This window comes from Theropithecus gelada, chromosome 7b (assembly GCF_003255815.1).
Source record: "Theropithecus gelada isolate Dixy chromosome 7b, Tgel_1.0, whole genome shotgun sequence".
NCBI classification, from domain to species: domain Eukaryota; kingdom Metazoa; phylum Chordata; class Mammalia; order Primates; family Cercopithecidae; genus Theropithecus; species Theropithecus gelada.
The window spans coordinates 72,412,434-72,429,307 of NC_037675.1; the positions used below are offsets into that span (position 1 = coordinate 72,412,434).

A 16,874-nucleotide genomic window follows, 5' to 3' on the forward strand; every position below is an offset into this window, starting at 1 on the left:
GATAGAAATAGCAAGGGAACGAGAATTAGAAGTGTAGCTTGAATATATAGGAGTGAATTACCGAAAGCACATAAAACTAGAACGGATGAGAAGTTGCTTCTTATGGATGAACAAAGAAAGGGGTTTCTTAAGATAGAATTGACTCCTGGTGAAGATGCTTTGAACATTGTTAAAATGACAACAAAGGATTTAGAATAGTACATAAATTTAGCTGATAAAGCAGCAGCAGGATTTTAGAGGGTTGACTCCAATTTTGAAAGAAATCATTACTGTGGATAAAATGCTATTAAACAGCATCACATGCTACAGAGGAATTCTTCATGAAACAAAGAGTCAATCAGTGCAGCACACTTCATTATTGTCTTATTTTAAGAAATTGCCACAGCCACCCAAGCCTTCAGTAATTACCACACTGAACAGTCAGCATCCATCAACATCGAGGCAAGACCCTCTACAAGTAGAAAGATTACACCTCACTGAAGGCTCAGATGATCCTTAGCATTTTTTAACATTAAAGTATTAATGTTAAAATTAAGGTATGCGCATTTTTTTCTAAGACACAACATTATTGCACATTTAATAGACTACAATATAGTGTAACCATAACTTTTGGGAAACCAAAAATATTGTGTTACTCATTTTACTGCAGCTTGCTTTATTGAGGTGACCTGGACCAACAATGTCTCCGAGGTATGCCTGTACAAGGATTTCATTAAAGCAGTTTTTGTAACAGCAGAAGCTGGTAATAACCTAATATCTATCATTTGTGACTGGTCATGAAAAAAAATAAAATACATTTTTACATGCTAATGTGAAGTGATCTTTAAGACATACTATTTTTTTTTTAAGGGAGAGTAATAGGCCAAAAAAAAAAAAAAATCAGTGTTTCCTTTGTGCTTTTTTAAAAGCCCACATGAAAGTTTGTAGTTACATAGAATAATAATGGAAGAATATACAAGAATTTGAAAACAGTGGTTACTTCTGGATAGTTAGAGTTATTTGGAGACTTTATTGCATGCCTTTAGGAATAATTTATTTATTTTTAATCTGTTCACAAATACAGGCTTTTACATCTATGTGACATCTGCTTTCCTTGTATTTACTCTTTTTTTCTTAAACGTTTTAGTATGATGCATAGTTCATTAAAAGCTAAAAATTTTTCTTTAAAACCATCCTAGTACATCCTATTAATAAAGTTTAAATGTTCTTGATGTTTTCATATTTTTTAGATATTTAGGCCGTTATGTAATGAAATAAAAACATTTAGACCTTGAAGGAAGTCAAGGTCCACTACAGTGGGTGAAGCAGATCTACCTTTTGACCTAGGCCAATTTCCCTGGGCAGTTTTGTTTTTCATAGTTTATGTCCTTTCTCTCACTTCTGAATCAGAATCCATTAAGAACTTAAAGGCATCTAGGTTTTGGTTTGCTTTTGATTCTTCTAGTTAGTGATTCAACAGAGTAGTAGTTAACTGTCTGTCTGTTTACATATAATTTGTAAGTTAAGGATGTGTCTCAGTTCAGGCTGCTTTAACAAAGTACCATAGACGGTGGCTTATAAACAATAGAAAATTATTACTCACAGTTCCGGGGCTTGGAAGTCTGAGATCAGGGTACTGGATGGTCAGGTTCTGGTGAGGTCTTTCTTCCCAGTTGCAGACACTAACTTATTATATTCTCAGTGGCAGAAACAGGACTTGCCCTCTGGGGTTCCTTTTCTACAGACAGTGATCCTGGTCATGAGGGCTCTACCATCAGGACCTTATGACCTCCCAAAGGTGCAACTTCCTAGTACCATCACACAGGGCATTGAGATTTCAACATACGAATTATCAGGGAGACAGACAACAGGTGGTGTTCATGAATTGCTTTCAATACATATTTCTGAATTTTTAATCTAAATAAAATAAACAAGTCATTTTGAGATAAACTTAAGAATGTTCTTCTTTTATCTGAGAGTAGTAAGTAGTGTCAAGTATTTGTCAAATGAAAACAGGCATCTTTTGCTTTTTTTTTTTGTTTCTTAAATACTCGTTTTAGTTGAGGCAAAATTTACATATAGTGAAATCCAAATATCTGAAGTACACAATCTGATAAGTTTTGACAAATGCATACACCTGTGTAATCATGCACTTATCAAGATATAAAATAGTTGCATTACCTCAGAAAATTTCCTCGTATTTTGTCCTGTCTCTCCTAATCCTCACTGTTGTTATCTTTCACTATACACTAGGTTTGCAGTTCTTGAACTTCATATAAATGAAATCGTACCATATGTATTCTTTCGTATCTGACTTAATTGTTCAGTGTGATACTGTTGAGATTCATCCAAGTTATGTGTATCAGAAGCTTGTTTCTTTTTATTGTAGATAAGTATTCCATTTAGTTTTAATTCCTTCTTACCCACATTGTATGACTATATCACAGTTTACCTACTGTCTTAGAGATGCTCATTTGAGTTGTTTCTAGTTGAGGAATGTTATGAATAAGCCTGCTGTAAACATCATTGTGCAAGTCTTTTTGTGGACATGTGTATTCATTTCTTTTGGGTAAATACCTAGAAATGGAATTAACAGTTTTCCAAAGTGGCTGTGCTGGACATCTTTTTTTTTTTTTTTTTTTTTTTTTTTTTTTTAGTTTTAATTTTTATCAAAGTTGTACATTCATATATCACAGTGTCAAATAGTTTTACAAGACTTACAGCAAGAACAGCAATCTCCTAACCCATTTTACGTTCCTCAGACTTACTATTTTTAAGTGATTCTTTTTGGCATTTACCTCCATAGATCTACCTTTCATTTCTGCTTCTTGTATTTTCTGACATCTTCAGCAGAACCTGTGGACTGCCTTTTATGAAAGTTGGAGGCTTGACTTTCTTTCTTTTTTTTTAAGAAGCTAGTTTAGAATGCATGTGTTCCATTTATTCCTCAGAGTATTCTACTTTACATCCCTAGATTAGGTTAAACCATCCGAGAGCTGCATGTTTGGACCAGGCTGTCTGACCGCCTCTAGGGTTTCCTTGCCCACGTTTCCTTTCAGTATTATGCCTGTCATTTGCACGGAGGCATCTTCCAAGAGTGTGTGTGAGAAAACGGTGGTCCCTTTATCATGGGGCTGTCATGTTGATGTCCTTCAATGCTTTGTTTAGTGTCCCTTCTGTAAAGACTCAGTCAAGATGTTTCTTTTAAATCTTGATGACAGCCAATTCTTGTTTGTTTTCCTAAGAAATCTAGAATGCATTTTGGTTTTGGCTTTTTGTTTTTTCCCCATATAACCAGTGTTATTTTTAAAATTCCCTTGGCCATTAAGTAGCTCAAAGCCAAATTCCCTGCTTATGTCCAGGAATTTATGGCTTTTGTCTCCCGTATTCCTTCCCTCATCATCATAAATGAGGTCCTGAGCAAGGCGATGGTTGTAAGAATATTTTACCTTATACTAATTCAAATTCATTAAGTTACCCATTTGTTTCTGAGATTTCTTTTTTTTACATTTGTATTATATTTAACAACATAATTAAAGAGCAGTAACAGTTCAGAAAAAGGTTGTTAATTTAAACTTTCTGCAAACATCACTGCAAACTTCACGAAGTATACAAGACTTTTTTCTTAGCCAGAAGCCCTTCCACCAGAACTCTAAGCACATCCAAAATCACTGCACCCAAGAGCCCTGGGTGTCTGGTGAGCTGCTACACTGCACATGTACATATCTGCGAATTAAAACGTGCCAATGGAGAAGGGACATTTCCTGACCAGTCAAGGGAAGCTCCTTGGAAGTGTCTGTCCCTGACTTGTCTATATTCTTATACGTCAAATCCAACATCCGTTGGCCTGGGGTCCAAGTGCTGGGACAGGTGCAGGTGCAAGGCTGAGTGGGCTAGTCATCCCTCAAAGCCCAGCGAGGTGCCCAGTGCACCAACAGCATAATGCACCTGAAAACAAGGTCCAGAAGTCCTGGCACAGGACCTTTCTGCCTGCCCTCCCATTCTCCCATCAGACCAAACAAAGAGGACAGCAGCACCTAGGGCTCCACAGGACAGCACACAAGAATGCCCCAACTTCAACCACCTCCTGAGACAGAAGGGGACTGTGGTAATCCTGCAGTATAGACTTAGGCAGCCCAGCTCTGCAGCTCAACAGCTCTGTGGGTAGGACGTCTCTCACCGTCAGCAGGTCCTGCTCATGTCTGTACATGAGCCCTAGACCTAAGTGGCCTTTGGCCTTGAACTCTGATGTTTTCTCTCTCACATCAGTGACACTTTTGGGAAACTTTTCAGCCTCTTCCAGCCAGTGCAGGGAGCCCATGTATAGCTTGGCAGTGAGGAGAGGATGGTGGCATTGTCTGGCTTCAGGTAGAGTCACTCTTTCAGCACCTTCACAGCACGAGCAGATTTTCCAGCAGCCATCAGGGACAGAGCAAACTGGTACCACAGGCAGAACTCCTCAAACTTCATGGCTCTTTCTAGGCACTGTGGTTCATTGTCTCGCACCAAGAAAGAATTCAAGACACGGACACACACAAGGAGTGGGTTTAGGAGTGGAAAGATTAGTAGACAAAGAAGAAGAGAAAGAGAGAGAGAGTTTTCTCATGCTGAGAAAGTGGGTTGCTCAAGAGAGGGTCTCCCAGAGGTTTGACTTACTTTCTCTCACCCCAGCTTGCACTGCACATGTAGCCTCTCTTGTCTCCCTTGTATACCTGTGTTTACTTTATTATCACTGTGTAAATGCTCTTCCTTCATATCTTTTGTTTTCTGCTATACTTTGCTTTTGTATGTATTTATCTCCCTTTCATTCTCAAGCTCTTAAGATGTTGTTTAACTTTCTTTTCAGTATATTCAAACATATTAAGAGTTCACTTTCTGGCTCTACTGCTTAACTGGACAAATTACTTAAACCCTCTTCTGTGCCTTAGTTTTCTCATCTATAAATTGGGGGTAATAGTATATATTTTCGAGGTTACTGTAAAAATTATTTGGGAAATAAAGATCTAAGGATGCAGCTCTACACAGTGTTCAATATGATGATAAGGTTTTGATGTAGCCATTAAAAAAAAATGTCTGCGTTATGATGTGAAACAATTTCCAAGTCTACTTTTAAGTGGGAAAAAGGCAAGTTGTATTAAAAACTGCCATTTGGGTCCCCACTCTTACCATGTTTCCTTTCCGAATCTCCAGAGAACAATGAAGGATTAGAATAGTGTCTACATACACAGGACATACTTAAGAACTGTAACCTGTTCCAGTTAGCGTATTGCCCACTCTCTGCCAGGTATCATGCTGATAGACTCCAGAGATGCTACAATGAGCAGAGCTCACGTGGAGTGACCACATGTGTGGTTGGCCTTGGAAGATAGCCTTTGTAGTATTTCCTTCTGGGTATATGTAGTCATTCTTTCAGAAAACAGTTACTGAGTGCCTGCTCAGTGCTGTGGAGGACATAGTAGTTTATTACATGGGCAAAGGCATCAAGAGAGTAACACACCAAATGTCAGCCTTTTCTTTTGCCTAATGTATCATGTGTTGTCTTTTCCTACTCTATTATTGTATATAAAATTTACTATACCAAGATATCTTATTCTTCCAAAAGGAACACAGTTTACTGCAAACTTAATAGCATTTAAAATGTGAAAGAATTGATAGCCACATTCATCAAAAGCAAATTATTCCTCATATATGAGTAGAGCATTAGTGCCCTCCCCCTGAAAAAAATCTGTAGCTTTAGTACCAAAGACATCTAGTGGCCAGATTCTAGCTCATCAGAAAGTAATAAATCTAAATTTTTCTGGAATAAAATGCAATTAATAACGTGGCTAAAAACTTTTGTTGAATTTAAGTTCCTTGTCTTTTTCCAAAATACTGACACAAAAGGATTATGTGAAGTATTGTAAATTAGAAGCATATTATTCTGTTAAATTCGTTTTTCTACAGGATTCTTGGGATGGCCAGCATATTCCAGTACTTTTCTCCATTTTTTGTGGTTTATTAGTGGCAGTGTCTTACCATCTCAGCCGACAAAGCAGTGATCCGTCTGTACTTTTGTAAGTGAACCCAATTGTTACTGAACTAAAGAAATTTAAGTAAGTTGGTGTTTTTTTCAAATAACTTTCAAGATCTCTTTTTTCCAATGCCTTTCCAAAGTGCTTTGGCCTAATCTATAATAAGTTTCAAAATATATTAACTTTGGGTTATTCTAATCAGGTTGGCTGGGAATATTAGTGTTTTCCTTCCCAATTATTGAAACTATGTTTTAATAAAAATATTTTCACTGTATGCTTATTTATGGTATCCTAAACATTTTAGAATTTCTCATTTGGTAATGATTAAATATACTCGAATCATTTGGTTTTCTATCATAAACTTCATTGCCCATTTGAATCACTGATTTTCAGATTATATGTGTATTTTCTATTATTTTTTTCTTTTTTTTTTTTCACATAAAGCTCTTTAGTGCAATCCAAGATTTTTCCAAAAACGGAAGAGAAAAATCCAGAAGACCCTCTATCTGAAGTAAAAGATCCACTGCCTGAAAAACTTAGAAATTCTGTTGTAAGTTTTAACATTTAGAATCACCTAAAAGACTTAAATCTTAGACAGCTGATCATGTTATATGAGGAACACTTTTTGAAAGTCATTAGTAATTGGAGAAAAATGTATAATTATAATTTATAGGATTAGTTGTACATTGTTGTCTTTATTCCAAATATTAAAATGTAAGAAATGCTCATTCCTCAGACATGGTTTGTGCATAGAACAGAATACTAAGCATTTTATTTTTAGGTCAGATGAAATTAAGTCATTTCATTGGCCATAGAATTTTTATTCCTATTCGATTTAGACTAGGATCTGAAAGATCAGCATTAACACAAATTAGATTCATTTTGTTGTTATTGTTCGTCTTGTTGGAAAAAACGGCCTTTGTAAGTCATTTATTAGTTTTTTAGGTTGTTTTATTTCTCAAGGCCAGTCTTAAAACTGTGTGTGTATTCTGGGCTGAAGGAGAGAACAATAATCTGTACTAACGTACTTAAGTAAATGCAGTAGTTTTTAAAATTTTCTAATTTCATGAATTATAATGTTGCTTGTATTCTTTTAGTAATTATTTGAAAAATGAATTCTGTAAATTCATATCTATTTATGGAATAAAACAAAATCTTTTTTCTCAGTTTTAGGTCATTTTCCTTTGCAAAAGACTGAATTTATATAGATGTTGAATTAGACACATTTACTTTCAGTGCACTTGACCTGTTCACATATTCTTTCAGAAACTTTAGAAATACAAAACTATATCAAGATGTTAGAATGACTTTTTTCTAACTTCGGTTTCCATGTGGACAGAGAATGTTTCATGTTAAGTATAGTAGGATATTCTGAATCTGGCTTATAAGCATAAATCTAAGAGGTCTGTTGATGACCAAAGATATCAAGAGGTTTCTGATTTTTCTATAACCACTGATAGAACCAAAATCTAATAAGTAAAATGGACTTAAGCATAACAGTTTTCACATGTCAAAAGACCAATGAAAGTATAAGTTATCCAAAGGATATACTAAGGCTGGAGGATCCCCTCAACTCAGGGGTTCTGAGCTCTAGTGTGCAATGACTGTACCTGTGAATAGACACTGCGCTTCAGCCAGGACAACATAGTGAGACCCTGTCTCAAAAACAAACATATATGAGTAGAGCATTAGTGCTCTAAGTGAAAAATTACAGTACCTTAAGGTACCTTATCTCCTTTCCCCATATGTAAAAGTAAAACTTACAGACCAATGGGGGAATAAAATCTTCATTCTAAAAGACTTTATTGCAATATGTTATACGGCATGCAGAATTAGGTAAGTTGTTCAATTCTTTAGTATTACAGTGTCAAAGCCAAAATATGAGGAAATTGAGGAAGAAAATAAGATTTTTTGTGGTTAATATGTGTAAGAAATCTAGAAGTGTGGCCAGGTGTGGTGGCTCACACCTGTAATCCCAGCGCTTTGGGAGGCCAAGATGGGCGTGTCACTTGAGGTCAGGAGTTAGAGATCGGCCTGGCCAACATGGTGAAACCCTGTCTCTACTAAAAATACAAAAAATTACCCAGGTATGGTGGGGCGTGGTGGCATGTGCCTATAGTCCCAGCTGCTTGGGAGACTGAGGCAGGAGAATCGCTTGAACCCAGGAGGTAGAGGTTGCAGTGAGCCGAGATTGTCCCACTGCACTTCATCTTAGAGAGAGAGGAGAGAGAGAGAGAGAGAGAGAGAGAGAATGAATCTAGAAGTGTAAAAGTATCAATGAAAAAATTCTTTTTTTTTTTTCTTTAATACTGACTGAGCTAGCCTGGCAAAAAGTTAATTCTTAAACTGTGCCATTGGGGAATAAAGGTAAAAGATTTTAAAAATTTTTATGTAATTGTTTAATAATTCTTTTTTTCCCTACAGAGTGAGCGATTACAGTCTGACCTGGTAGTATGCATTGTAATTGGTGTGCTATATTTTGCTATTCATGTAAGCACAGTCTTCACAGTATTGCAGGTAAGGAATCATTTTCTCCTTCTATTTATTTGTTTGTTTGAGACAGGGTTTCACTCAGTCACCCAGGCTGGAGTGCATTGTTGTGATCACAGTTCATTGTAACCTTGAACCCCTGGGCTCAAGCGATCCTCCCACTCAGCCTCCCAAGTAGCTAGGACTACAGATGTGCGCCACCACACCAGGCTAATTTAAATAATTTGTTGTTGTTGTTGTTGTTTGTAAAAACTGAGTCTTGTTGTGTTGCCCAAGCTGGTCTCAAACTCCTGGGCTCGAGCAATTCTCCTGTCTCAGTTTCCCAAAGTACTAGAATTACAGCTGTGAGCTACTGCACCCAACCTGTGTATGTTTAGATACACAAATATTTGCCATTGTGTTACAGTCACCTACAGTATTCAGTACAGTAACATGCTGTACATTTTTGTAGCTTAAGAGCAATAGGCTCTACCACATAGCCTCAGTGTCTTGTCTGTGTAAGTACACTCTGATGTTTGCACGATGATGACATTTCCTAGCCACACATTTCTCATGATGTATCCTGTTGTTAAGCAGCACATGACTTATAACTTTGTTTGGACTAATTTCTGATTAGATTTTAATGTTTGTCCATAGTGCTGAAATACATGACTTTTTTTTTTTTTTATTATCAACAAATACTTATTTTCTCATGATTTCTCTGGGTTATGAATCTGGGAGTGGCTTTGCTGGATGATTCTAGCTCTGGATCTTTCATGATGCTACAATCATCTGAGGTTCACTGTTTACAGGCCTCAGTTCCTTCTGATTATTGGCTGGAGACCTCAGTTCCCCTCCATGTGGTCCTCACCATAGGCTACCTAACTGTACTCATAAAATGGCAGCTGGTTTCCCCCAGAGCAAGTGATCCTTGAGAGAGAAAGCCCAAGACAGGAGCTGTACTGTTTTATAACCTGGTATTGGAAATGACATGCCACCATTTCTTCCATATTCTGTTGTGCACATAGACTAACCTTGGTACATTGTGAGAAGAGAATATACTCAAGTATAAAAGCAAGAGGCAAGGATCATGGGAACCACTTCAGAAGCTGACTACCGCAGTCCATCAGTAGACCACCATGATCAACATCCCTTCTAAATGCAAAGTGCACATACCCTCTCCTATATCCCCCAAAAGTCTCATTCCAGTATAGTTGGAAGTCTAGAACGTTATAATCTAAATCAGGTTCAGGTATGGGTAAGGCTTCTTAGGTGTTGTTCCTTAAGTACAGCTCATCAAGGACTATTTCTTTCATCTGTAGGGCATGTAATTATCATGTTTAGTGCCCTGCATTATTTTGTGCATATCCGTGTTTCCATTTGGTGTCATTTTTCCTCCTGCTTGAAAGATTTCCTAGGACATTTCTTTTTTACTTAGGGACGAAGTCTCACTATGTTTCCCAGGCTGGTCTGGAACTCCTGAGTTCAAGTGATCCTCCCGCCTTGGCTCCAAAGTGCTAGGACTACAGGCATGAGCCACTGCACCCGGCTTCCTCTCCAGTTTAAAATCCCCCTTTCTTGCTGTCCTGGGACATTTCTTGTAGTGAAAATCTGCAACTTTCCTTAGCTTTTGTAGCTCTGAATAAGTCCTTATTTCACTATTGGTATTGAAAGATACTTCATTGGGTATAAAATTCTAAGACGACAGGTTTTTTCTCTTTTAGTACATGAAGATGTTGTTCCACTGTCTTCTCCCTTTTATTGCTTCTGACTGAATTTATTCCTATGTAGATAACTTTTTCTCTACTGCTTGAAGATTATCTTTTTATCACTAGTTTTTAGAAATTTGATTATGATGTACCTTCACATAGTTTTCTTCATGTCTTTGTGCTTGGGGTTTATTGAATCTGTGGTTTATAGTTTTTATTAAATTTGGAAAATTTTGGCCATTATTTCTCTAGACATTCTTCATTTTTTTCAGAATGGGTGTATATTTTTATGGGGTACATGAGATACTTTGATACAGTCATGCAATGTGTAGTAATCACATGGTAAATGGGGTATTCATCCCCTCAAGCATTTGTCCTTCGTGTTATGATCCAGTTATTACTCTTAGTTATTTTTAATGTACAATTAAATGATTTTTGGCTGTAGTTAACCTTGTTGTGCTATCAAGTACTAGATCTTATTCATTCTTTCTTCTACTTTTTGTACCTATTAACCATCACTATCTCCCCCCACCACCCCTACTACCCTTCCCAGTCTCTGATAACCATCCCTCCTTCCACTTTCTATTTCCATGAGTTCATTTGTTTTAATTTTTAGCTTCCACAAATAAGTGAAAACATGTGAAGTTTGTCTTTCTGTACCAGGCTTATTTCACTTAACATAATGACCTCCAGTTCCATCCATGGTATAGCAAATGACAGAATCTCATTCTTTTTTTATGGCTGAGTAGTACTCCATTGTGTATATGTACCGCATTTTCTTTATCCATTCATTCATCTGTTGATGGACACTTAGGTTGCCTCCAAATCTTGGCTGATATGAACAGTGCTGCAACAAACATTGAGTACAGATATCCCTCCAATAAAATTGATTTCCTTTCTTTTGAGTATATATCCAGCATTGGGATTGCTGGATAATACGGTAACTCTATTTTTAGTTTTCTCAGGAACTTCCAAACTGTTCTCCATAGTGGTTTTACTAATTTATATTTCCACCAACAGTGGAAGAGTTCAGCAGTGAAGCCATCTGGTCCTGGGCTTTTCTTTACTGGGTGACTTTTTGTTATGGCTGCTATCTTTTTACTTGTTATTGGTCTGTTTAGCTTTTGGATTTCTTCATTGTTCAATCTTGTTAGGTTGTATGTGTCTAGGACTTAATCCATTTTCTCTAGATTTTCCAATCTATTTGCATATAGTTGCTCATAGTAGCCACTAATGATACTCTGAATTTTTGCACTATTAGTTGTAATATCTCCTTTTTCATCTCTGATTTTATTTATTTGGGTCTTTCTTTTTCTGGCTAAAGGTATGTCAATTTCATTTATCTTTTCAAAAAGCCAACTTTTTGGTTCCTTGATCTTTTGTATTGTTTCTTCATTTTAATTTAATTTATTTCTGCTCTTACCTTTCTTAGGTCCTAGTTCCTGGAGATACATCATGAGGTTGTTTGAAGTCTTTCTACTTTTTTGATGGAGGCATTTATTGCCTATATACTTTACTATACCGTACTATACTATACTATACTATACTATACGATACGATACTCTTCCCTTTAGCATTGCTTTTGCTATATTCCATAGGTTTTAGTATGTTGTATTTTCATTTGTATTGGAAATTTTTAAATTTTATTTTCAGTTTCTTCGTTGACCCAGTTTTCATTCAGGAGCACATTGTTTATTATCTGTTTAATTGTACAGTTTCCAAAGTTCCTCTTGTTATTTATTTTTAGTTTTATTTCATAATGGTCTGAGAAGATACTTCATATGATTTCAATTTTAAAAAATTTGCTGAGACTTGTTTCGTTGCATAACATATAGTCTGTCTTGGAGAATGTCCCATGTGTTAATGAGGACAATGTGTATTCTGCAGCTATTGGATGACATAAATGTCTGCTAGGTCTGTTTGTTCTATAGTGCAGACTAAGTCTGATATTTCTTTGTTGATTTTCTGTCTAGGTGCTCTGTGCAATGTTGAAATTGAGGCGTTGATATTCCCAACTATTATTCTATTGGGGTCTGTCTCATTAGCTTTAATAATATTTGCCTTATGTATCTGGGTGCTCAGGTGTAGGGTGCATAAGTCTTTATAGTTGTTATACCCTTTTCTGAATTGATCCCTTTGTTATTTATTTATTTTTTTGAGACAGAGTCTTACTTTGTCACCCAGGCTGGAGTGCAGTGGTGCGATCTCAGCTCACTGCAAGCTCCGCCTCCCGGGTTCACGCCATTCTGCCTCAGCCTCCTGAGTAGCTGGGACTACAGGTGCCTGCCACTGCACCCAGCTAATTTTTTGTATTTTTAGTAGAGACGAGGTTTCACCGTGTTAGCCAGGATGGTCTCGATCTCCTGACCTCGTGATCCACCTGCCGTGGCCTCCCAAAGTGCTGGGATTACAGACATGAGCCACCGTATCCGGCCAATACCTTTATTATTATTATAATGGCCTTCTTTGTCTCTTTTCATGTCTTTTGACTTGCAGTTTATTTTGCCTAAGACAAGTATAGCTCTGCCAGTATGCTTTTAGTTTCTATTTGTCTGGAATATATTTTTAAATGTCTTCTCTCAATCTATGTGTGTGTCTGCAGGGGAAATTAGTTTCCTATAGGGAGCATATAATTTGACTGTTTTTTAAAAAAAAAATTCAAGCAGACTATATTTTTATTTATTTATGTTGATATCAGTATACACATCTGGACAATCTATATCTTTTAGCTGAGGAATTTAAGCCATTTACATTCAAGGTTTTTTGCTAGGTGAAGGCATACTCCCATCATATTGTTCATTGTTTTCTGAATGTTTTATATATCCTTTGTTCCTTTCTTCCTCTTTTATTATTTACTCTCCAATTTGATTGGTTTTTTGTAGTAATAACATTTGACTTTTTTTAAAAAAAATCATTCGTTTATCTTCTTTACCAATGTTTTTATCCTTTCATGTGTTTTCATGATGGTAGATATCATCCTTCTGCTTCTAATTATAGGACTCATTAATTTCTGGTAGAGCCAGTCTAGTGGTAATAAATTCTCTTAGTCTTTGCTTTTTGGTAAAGATGTTATTTCTCCTTTGTTTTTGAAGGCTAAACCTTTTCTTGGTATAGTATTTTTAGCTGAGAGTTTTTTCTTTCAGCACTTTGAATGTGTCACCTCATTTTCTTCTGGCTTGTGAGGTTTCTACTGAGAAATTAGATGTTAGTCTAATGGGGGTTTCCTTGTATATAACTTAACCCTTTTCTCTTGCTGTTTTCAGAATTCTCTTTTGGTCTTTGACTTTTGACCGTTTGACTATAATGTGCCTTGGAAAAGACCTTACTGAGTGAATTGTATTTGAGAACTTTGTGCTTCCTGTATCTAGATGTCTAAGACTTCGGAAGTGTTCAGCTATTATTTCCTTAAATAGGCTTTCTATGCCTTTGCTCATTTCTTCTAGAAACTCCAAAATTCAAATATTTGGTCATTTTTGCAGTGTCATATATATCATGTGAGCTTTTTTTTTCCTTCTTTCCTTCCCTCCTTCCGTTTTTTTTTTTTTTTAAGATCCATCTTAAAGTTTAGAAATTCTTTCTTCTGCTAGATCTAATCTATTGTTGAAGCTCTTGCTTATATTTTTTATTTCATTTGTTGAATTCTTGAGTTCCAGAATTTCTGTTTGGTTCCCTTTTATGATATATCTCTTTGTTGAGTTTCTCATTTAGATCATGAATTGTTTTCCTGATTTCTTTGTATTACTCTTATGTGTTCTCTTGTATCTCACTGAGTTTCCTTCATATCATTATTTTGAATTCTTTTTCAGACATTTCATAGATTTCCTTTTCTTTGGTGTCTATTACTGGAAAATTATTATGTTCCTTTGGAGGTGTTACATTTTCTTGCTTTTTCATGTTTCTTGTGTCCTTACATTGATACATCTGATATAACAGTTTTTCCAATTGTACAGATTGGCGTTTGGAGAGAAAGACTGTTTCCTTTAGATATATCTATAGTGTTGGTTGGACAGGATGCTTTGTCTTTGATTCTGGTTGTGCATGGTAGCGTACTCTCCATATGATTTCTTTGGCCATAATTGGCGTTAGTCATGTCTGTGAATTCCTCAGTGACTCAGGCTGCATTTGTTCATAGAGGCTGTGGTGAGGCATTGCTGGGGATACAGATGCTAGGCTGGCTAGTCCTTAGACGCCAGTAGTGGCTGCAGTGGGTCAGGTGTACTAGTCCTTGGCCCATAGATCGGCATACATGGGTGCCTGTGGTGTTGGGTCTGGGCAGGCTGGTCCTTGAGTCTCCAGTCAGCATACTTGGCTATTGGTGGTAGCAGGGAAGAAAAGTTTTAAGATGCATACGTCTTTCTAACAAATGACTTTTCTCCAGTATGAATCAGGATATGGCAACTCAGATGGCAATCCCTGTTGAAGGCCTTGCCACAACCTTCATAGTCACAAATGGTCTCTGTCCTGTGCACTTGTACAGGTATGCATCAAGCTTTTAGGCCTTGTTGTAATTGGTGATGCAATCCAGGAAGGAACAGATGACCCTGCTGCGAAGCATGAGGGGTAGCAGTGGAGAGACTGGGCTGGGCTCTTGCTGGCTGTGATGAACAGGTCAGTGATGGTTATAGATGACATTACCACAGTGACCAAAGCCAGCGGCCGCAGGGCACCTGGGTCTCTATGCCAGGGGACAGGTATACAGCCGTGTGCTAAGCCATGTACTGTGAACCAGTGCACGCAGCCAACTGCTCCGGGTGGACCCCGCCTTACCCCATCATCTCTGCTACTAAAAACAATTTAGTACATTGCTCTGAACATCTCGTAGAACATTCATGTAATAGGCAATACACCTTAGGCCACTCTCTCGTTATACAATAGTGTAAGACACCAGAGAAAGTAGTTAACACATTCAAAATATCTGTGATATATGAATAGTCACTAACTTTCAAGGCTGATTAGAACAAACTACATAATTTAGAAATGTTAACCGTAGAAAAATGTTTAGTTCTTATATTCTAAAATGGACATTGTCCATTATCAGATGGAAAACTGAACTGACAAATTAGAATTTCTACGGTAAGTCTCAGAATCACTCCTAATTTTATCACTTTTATTATTATTTTCTTTAGCCTGCCCTCAAGTATGTGTTGTATACATTGGTTGGCTTTGTGGGTTTTGTAACCCATTATGTGCTGCCTCAAGTTAGAAAACAGCTACCATGGCACTGTTTCTCTCATCCTCTGCTAAAGACACTCGAGTATAATCAGTATGAAGTTCGAAGTAAGTATTTCATTAGCACTTTTCTTTTTAATATTCCGAGTTTTTCCCTTTGCTATATTGATAGATGACTGAGTTAAATGAATATCATCACGGAACATTTGGCTTGTGTTTTTTTGCTTAAGTTTGAAGCTGTTAATGAATCTAATCTCTTGCAGGATGCATTAATTTAGCTGAAATATGAGTGTCAGTGTTACAATGCCAATTTTCCACAGAAGAAACTTACTTCCCGCCTCTCTAAATTGTTCTTCACAGACTTCTCATTGATGAATCCACTTTTGTATGTCCATTACTTCTCTTTCCTGACCCTACTCTTCCCCCTAATTAGTTTTCAGTGCCATACAGGCAATCCAGTCCTCTTTAAGGCCTCTCTACTTGAAATGGTTTTAACTTAATGTGTAGGGAGGTAGAAAGGTCTTTGTTCCTGTTTCTGTCAGAGACACTGTGTCCTACCAGAGAGGAATGTAAAAGAGTTGACAACGTGAAAAGAAATTAAAAACATTTTTAATTGCTGTTATTAGTTCAGATTTGCAATAAGGTATAAAATGATGGAAAAGAGATAGAAGGCTAATTCACTCGCCAAGCTTTTTCCTTACCACTGTAAACCCTGACGTTTCTTTCCTGTTCAAGTATTCAGCTCTTGTTCATTGGCCCCATTATCTATAATATATTGTACTTCCTCAGTTTAGAGAAATAATAATGTTCATACCTATGTCATAATTTATTGTATACCAATGATTATTAAATAAGCCAACTTTTTTCTCACACTTTTTTTTTCAGTTAGCAAATTACTATAGAGTAAATCATTCAATTGCTTGAAGATAACTTTTTTAGAGAACTCTGAAGCCCTTGAAAGCTTCCTCAAAAAGGAAAATGACATGAAACTGCATAAGAATCTGGCCCATTTCTACCATCAGGAAAATAACTCAGAATGAGATATGTTTTTAATGGTGAACTATTACTGCCTTCATATATAAATGATGACACATATCTAGTTTGTTTTAAAGACCAACACTTTTCGTTAAAATAAATTATTGATCTTATTTTTTTAACCTTAGAATATTTAGTCTAAATACAAATTTTGTTTCAGCATAACATTTTGACATTTATACTACTAACAGCAAAGTTGTTTTTTTCCTTGTACTGATTTTAGCAACTCAAAGAAAAAATATTATATCTTAGAGAACTTCCTAAAACCAGGTGATACTGTTTTCAGATAGCCCAAGAACCATGTTTTAAATCTTTTAGTTTATCCCAGACACTTTCCCCGATGAAATAATATTGTAGCATTGGAAAAAAATTATTGGCAATGAAAATTGCTCTTAAGTATGCGAATTCAAATCATATCGTATTTTTATTTTGTCTGGAAGGAGCAATCTAATGATCTTCAGTAATCTTTTTTCGATAAGTTATAAGCATAAATGAGAAAAGT

The 16,874-nt window shown here is 36.5% G+C and overlaps 1 protein-coding gene across 2 annotated transcripts in view; it reads left to right on the forward strand.

The window, feature by feature from the left end:
• The window catches only part of PCNX1 (pecanex 1), a 205,880-nt gene that overhangs the window by 121,453 nt on the left and 67,553 nt on the right, over positions 1-16,874 (forward strand). For both annotated transcript variants that reach the window (XM_025391999.1, XM_025392000.1), the window contains 4 exons: positions 5,923-6,032; positions 6,435-6,540; positions 8,415-8,507; positions 15,295-15,445. In XM_025391999.1, coding sequence (XP_025247784.1) covers positions 5,923-6,032; positions 6,435-6,540; positions 8,415-8,507; positions 15,295-15,445 — 460 coding nt within the window. The remainder of the gene's footprint in view (positions 1-5,922; positions 6,033-6,434; positions 6,541-8,414; positions 8,508-15,294; positions 15,446-16,874) is intronic.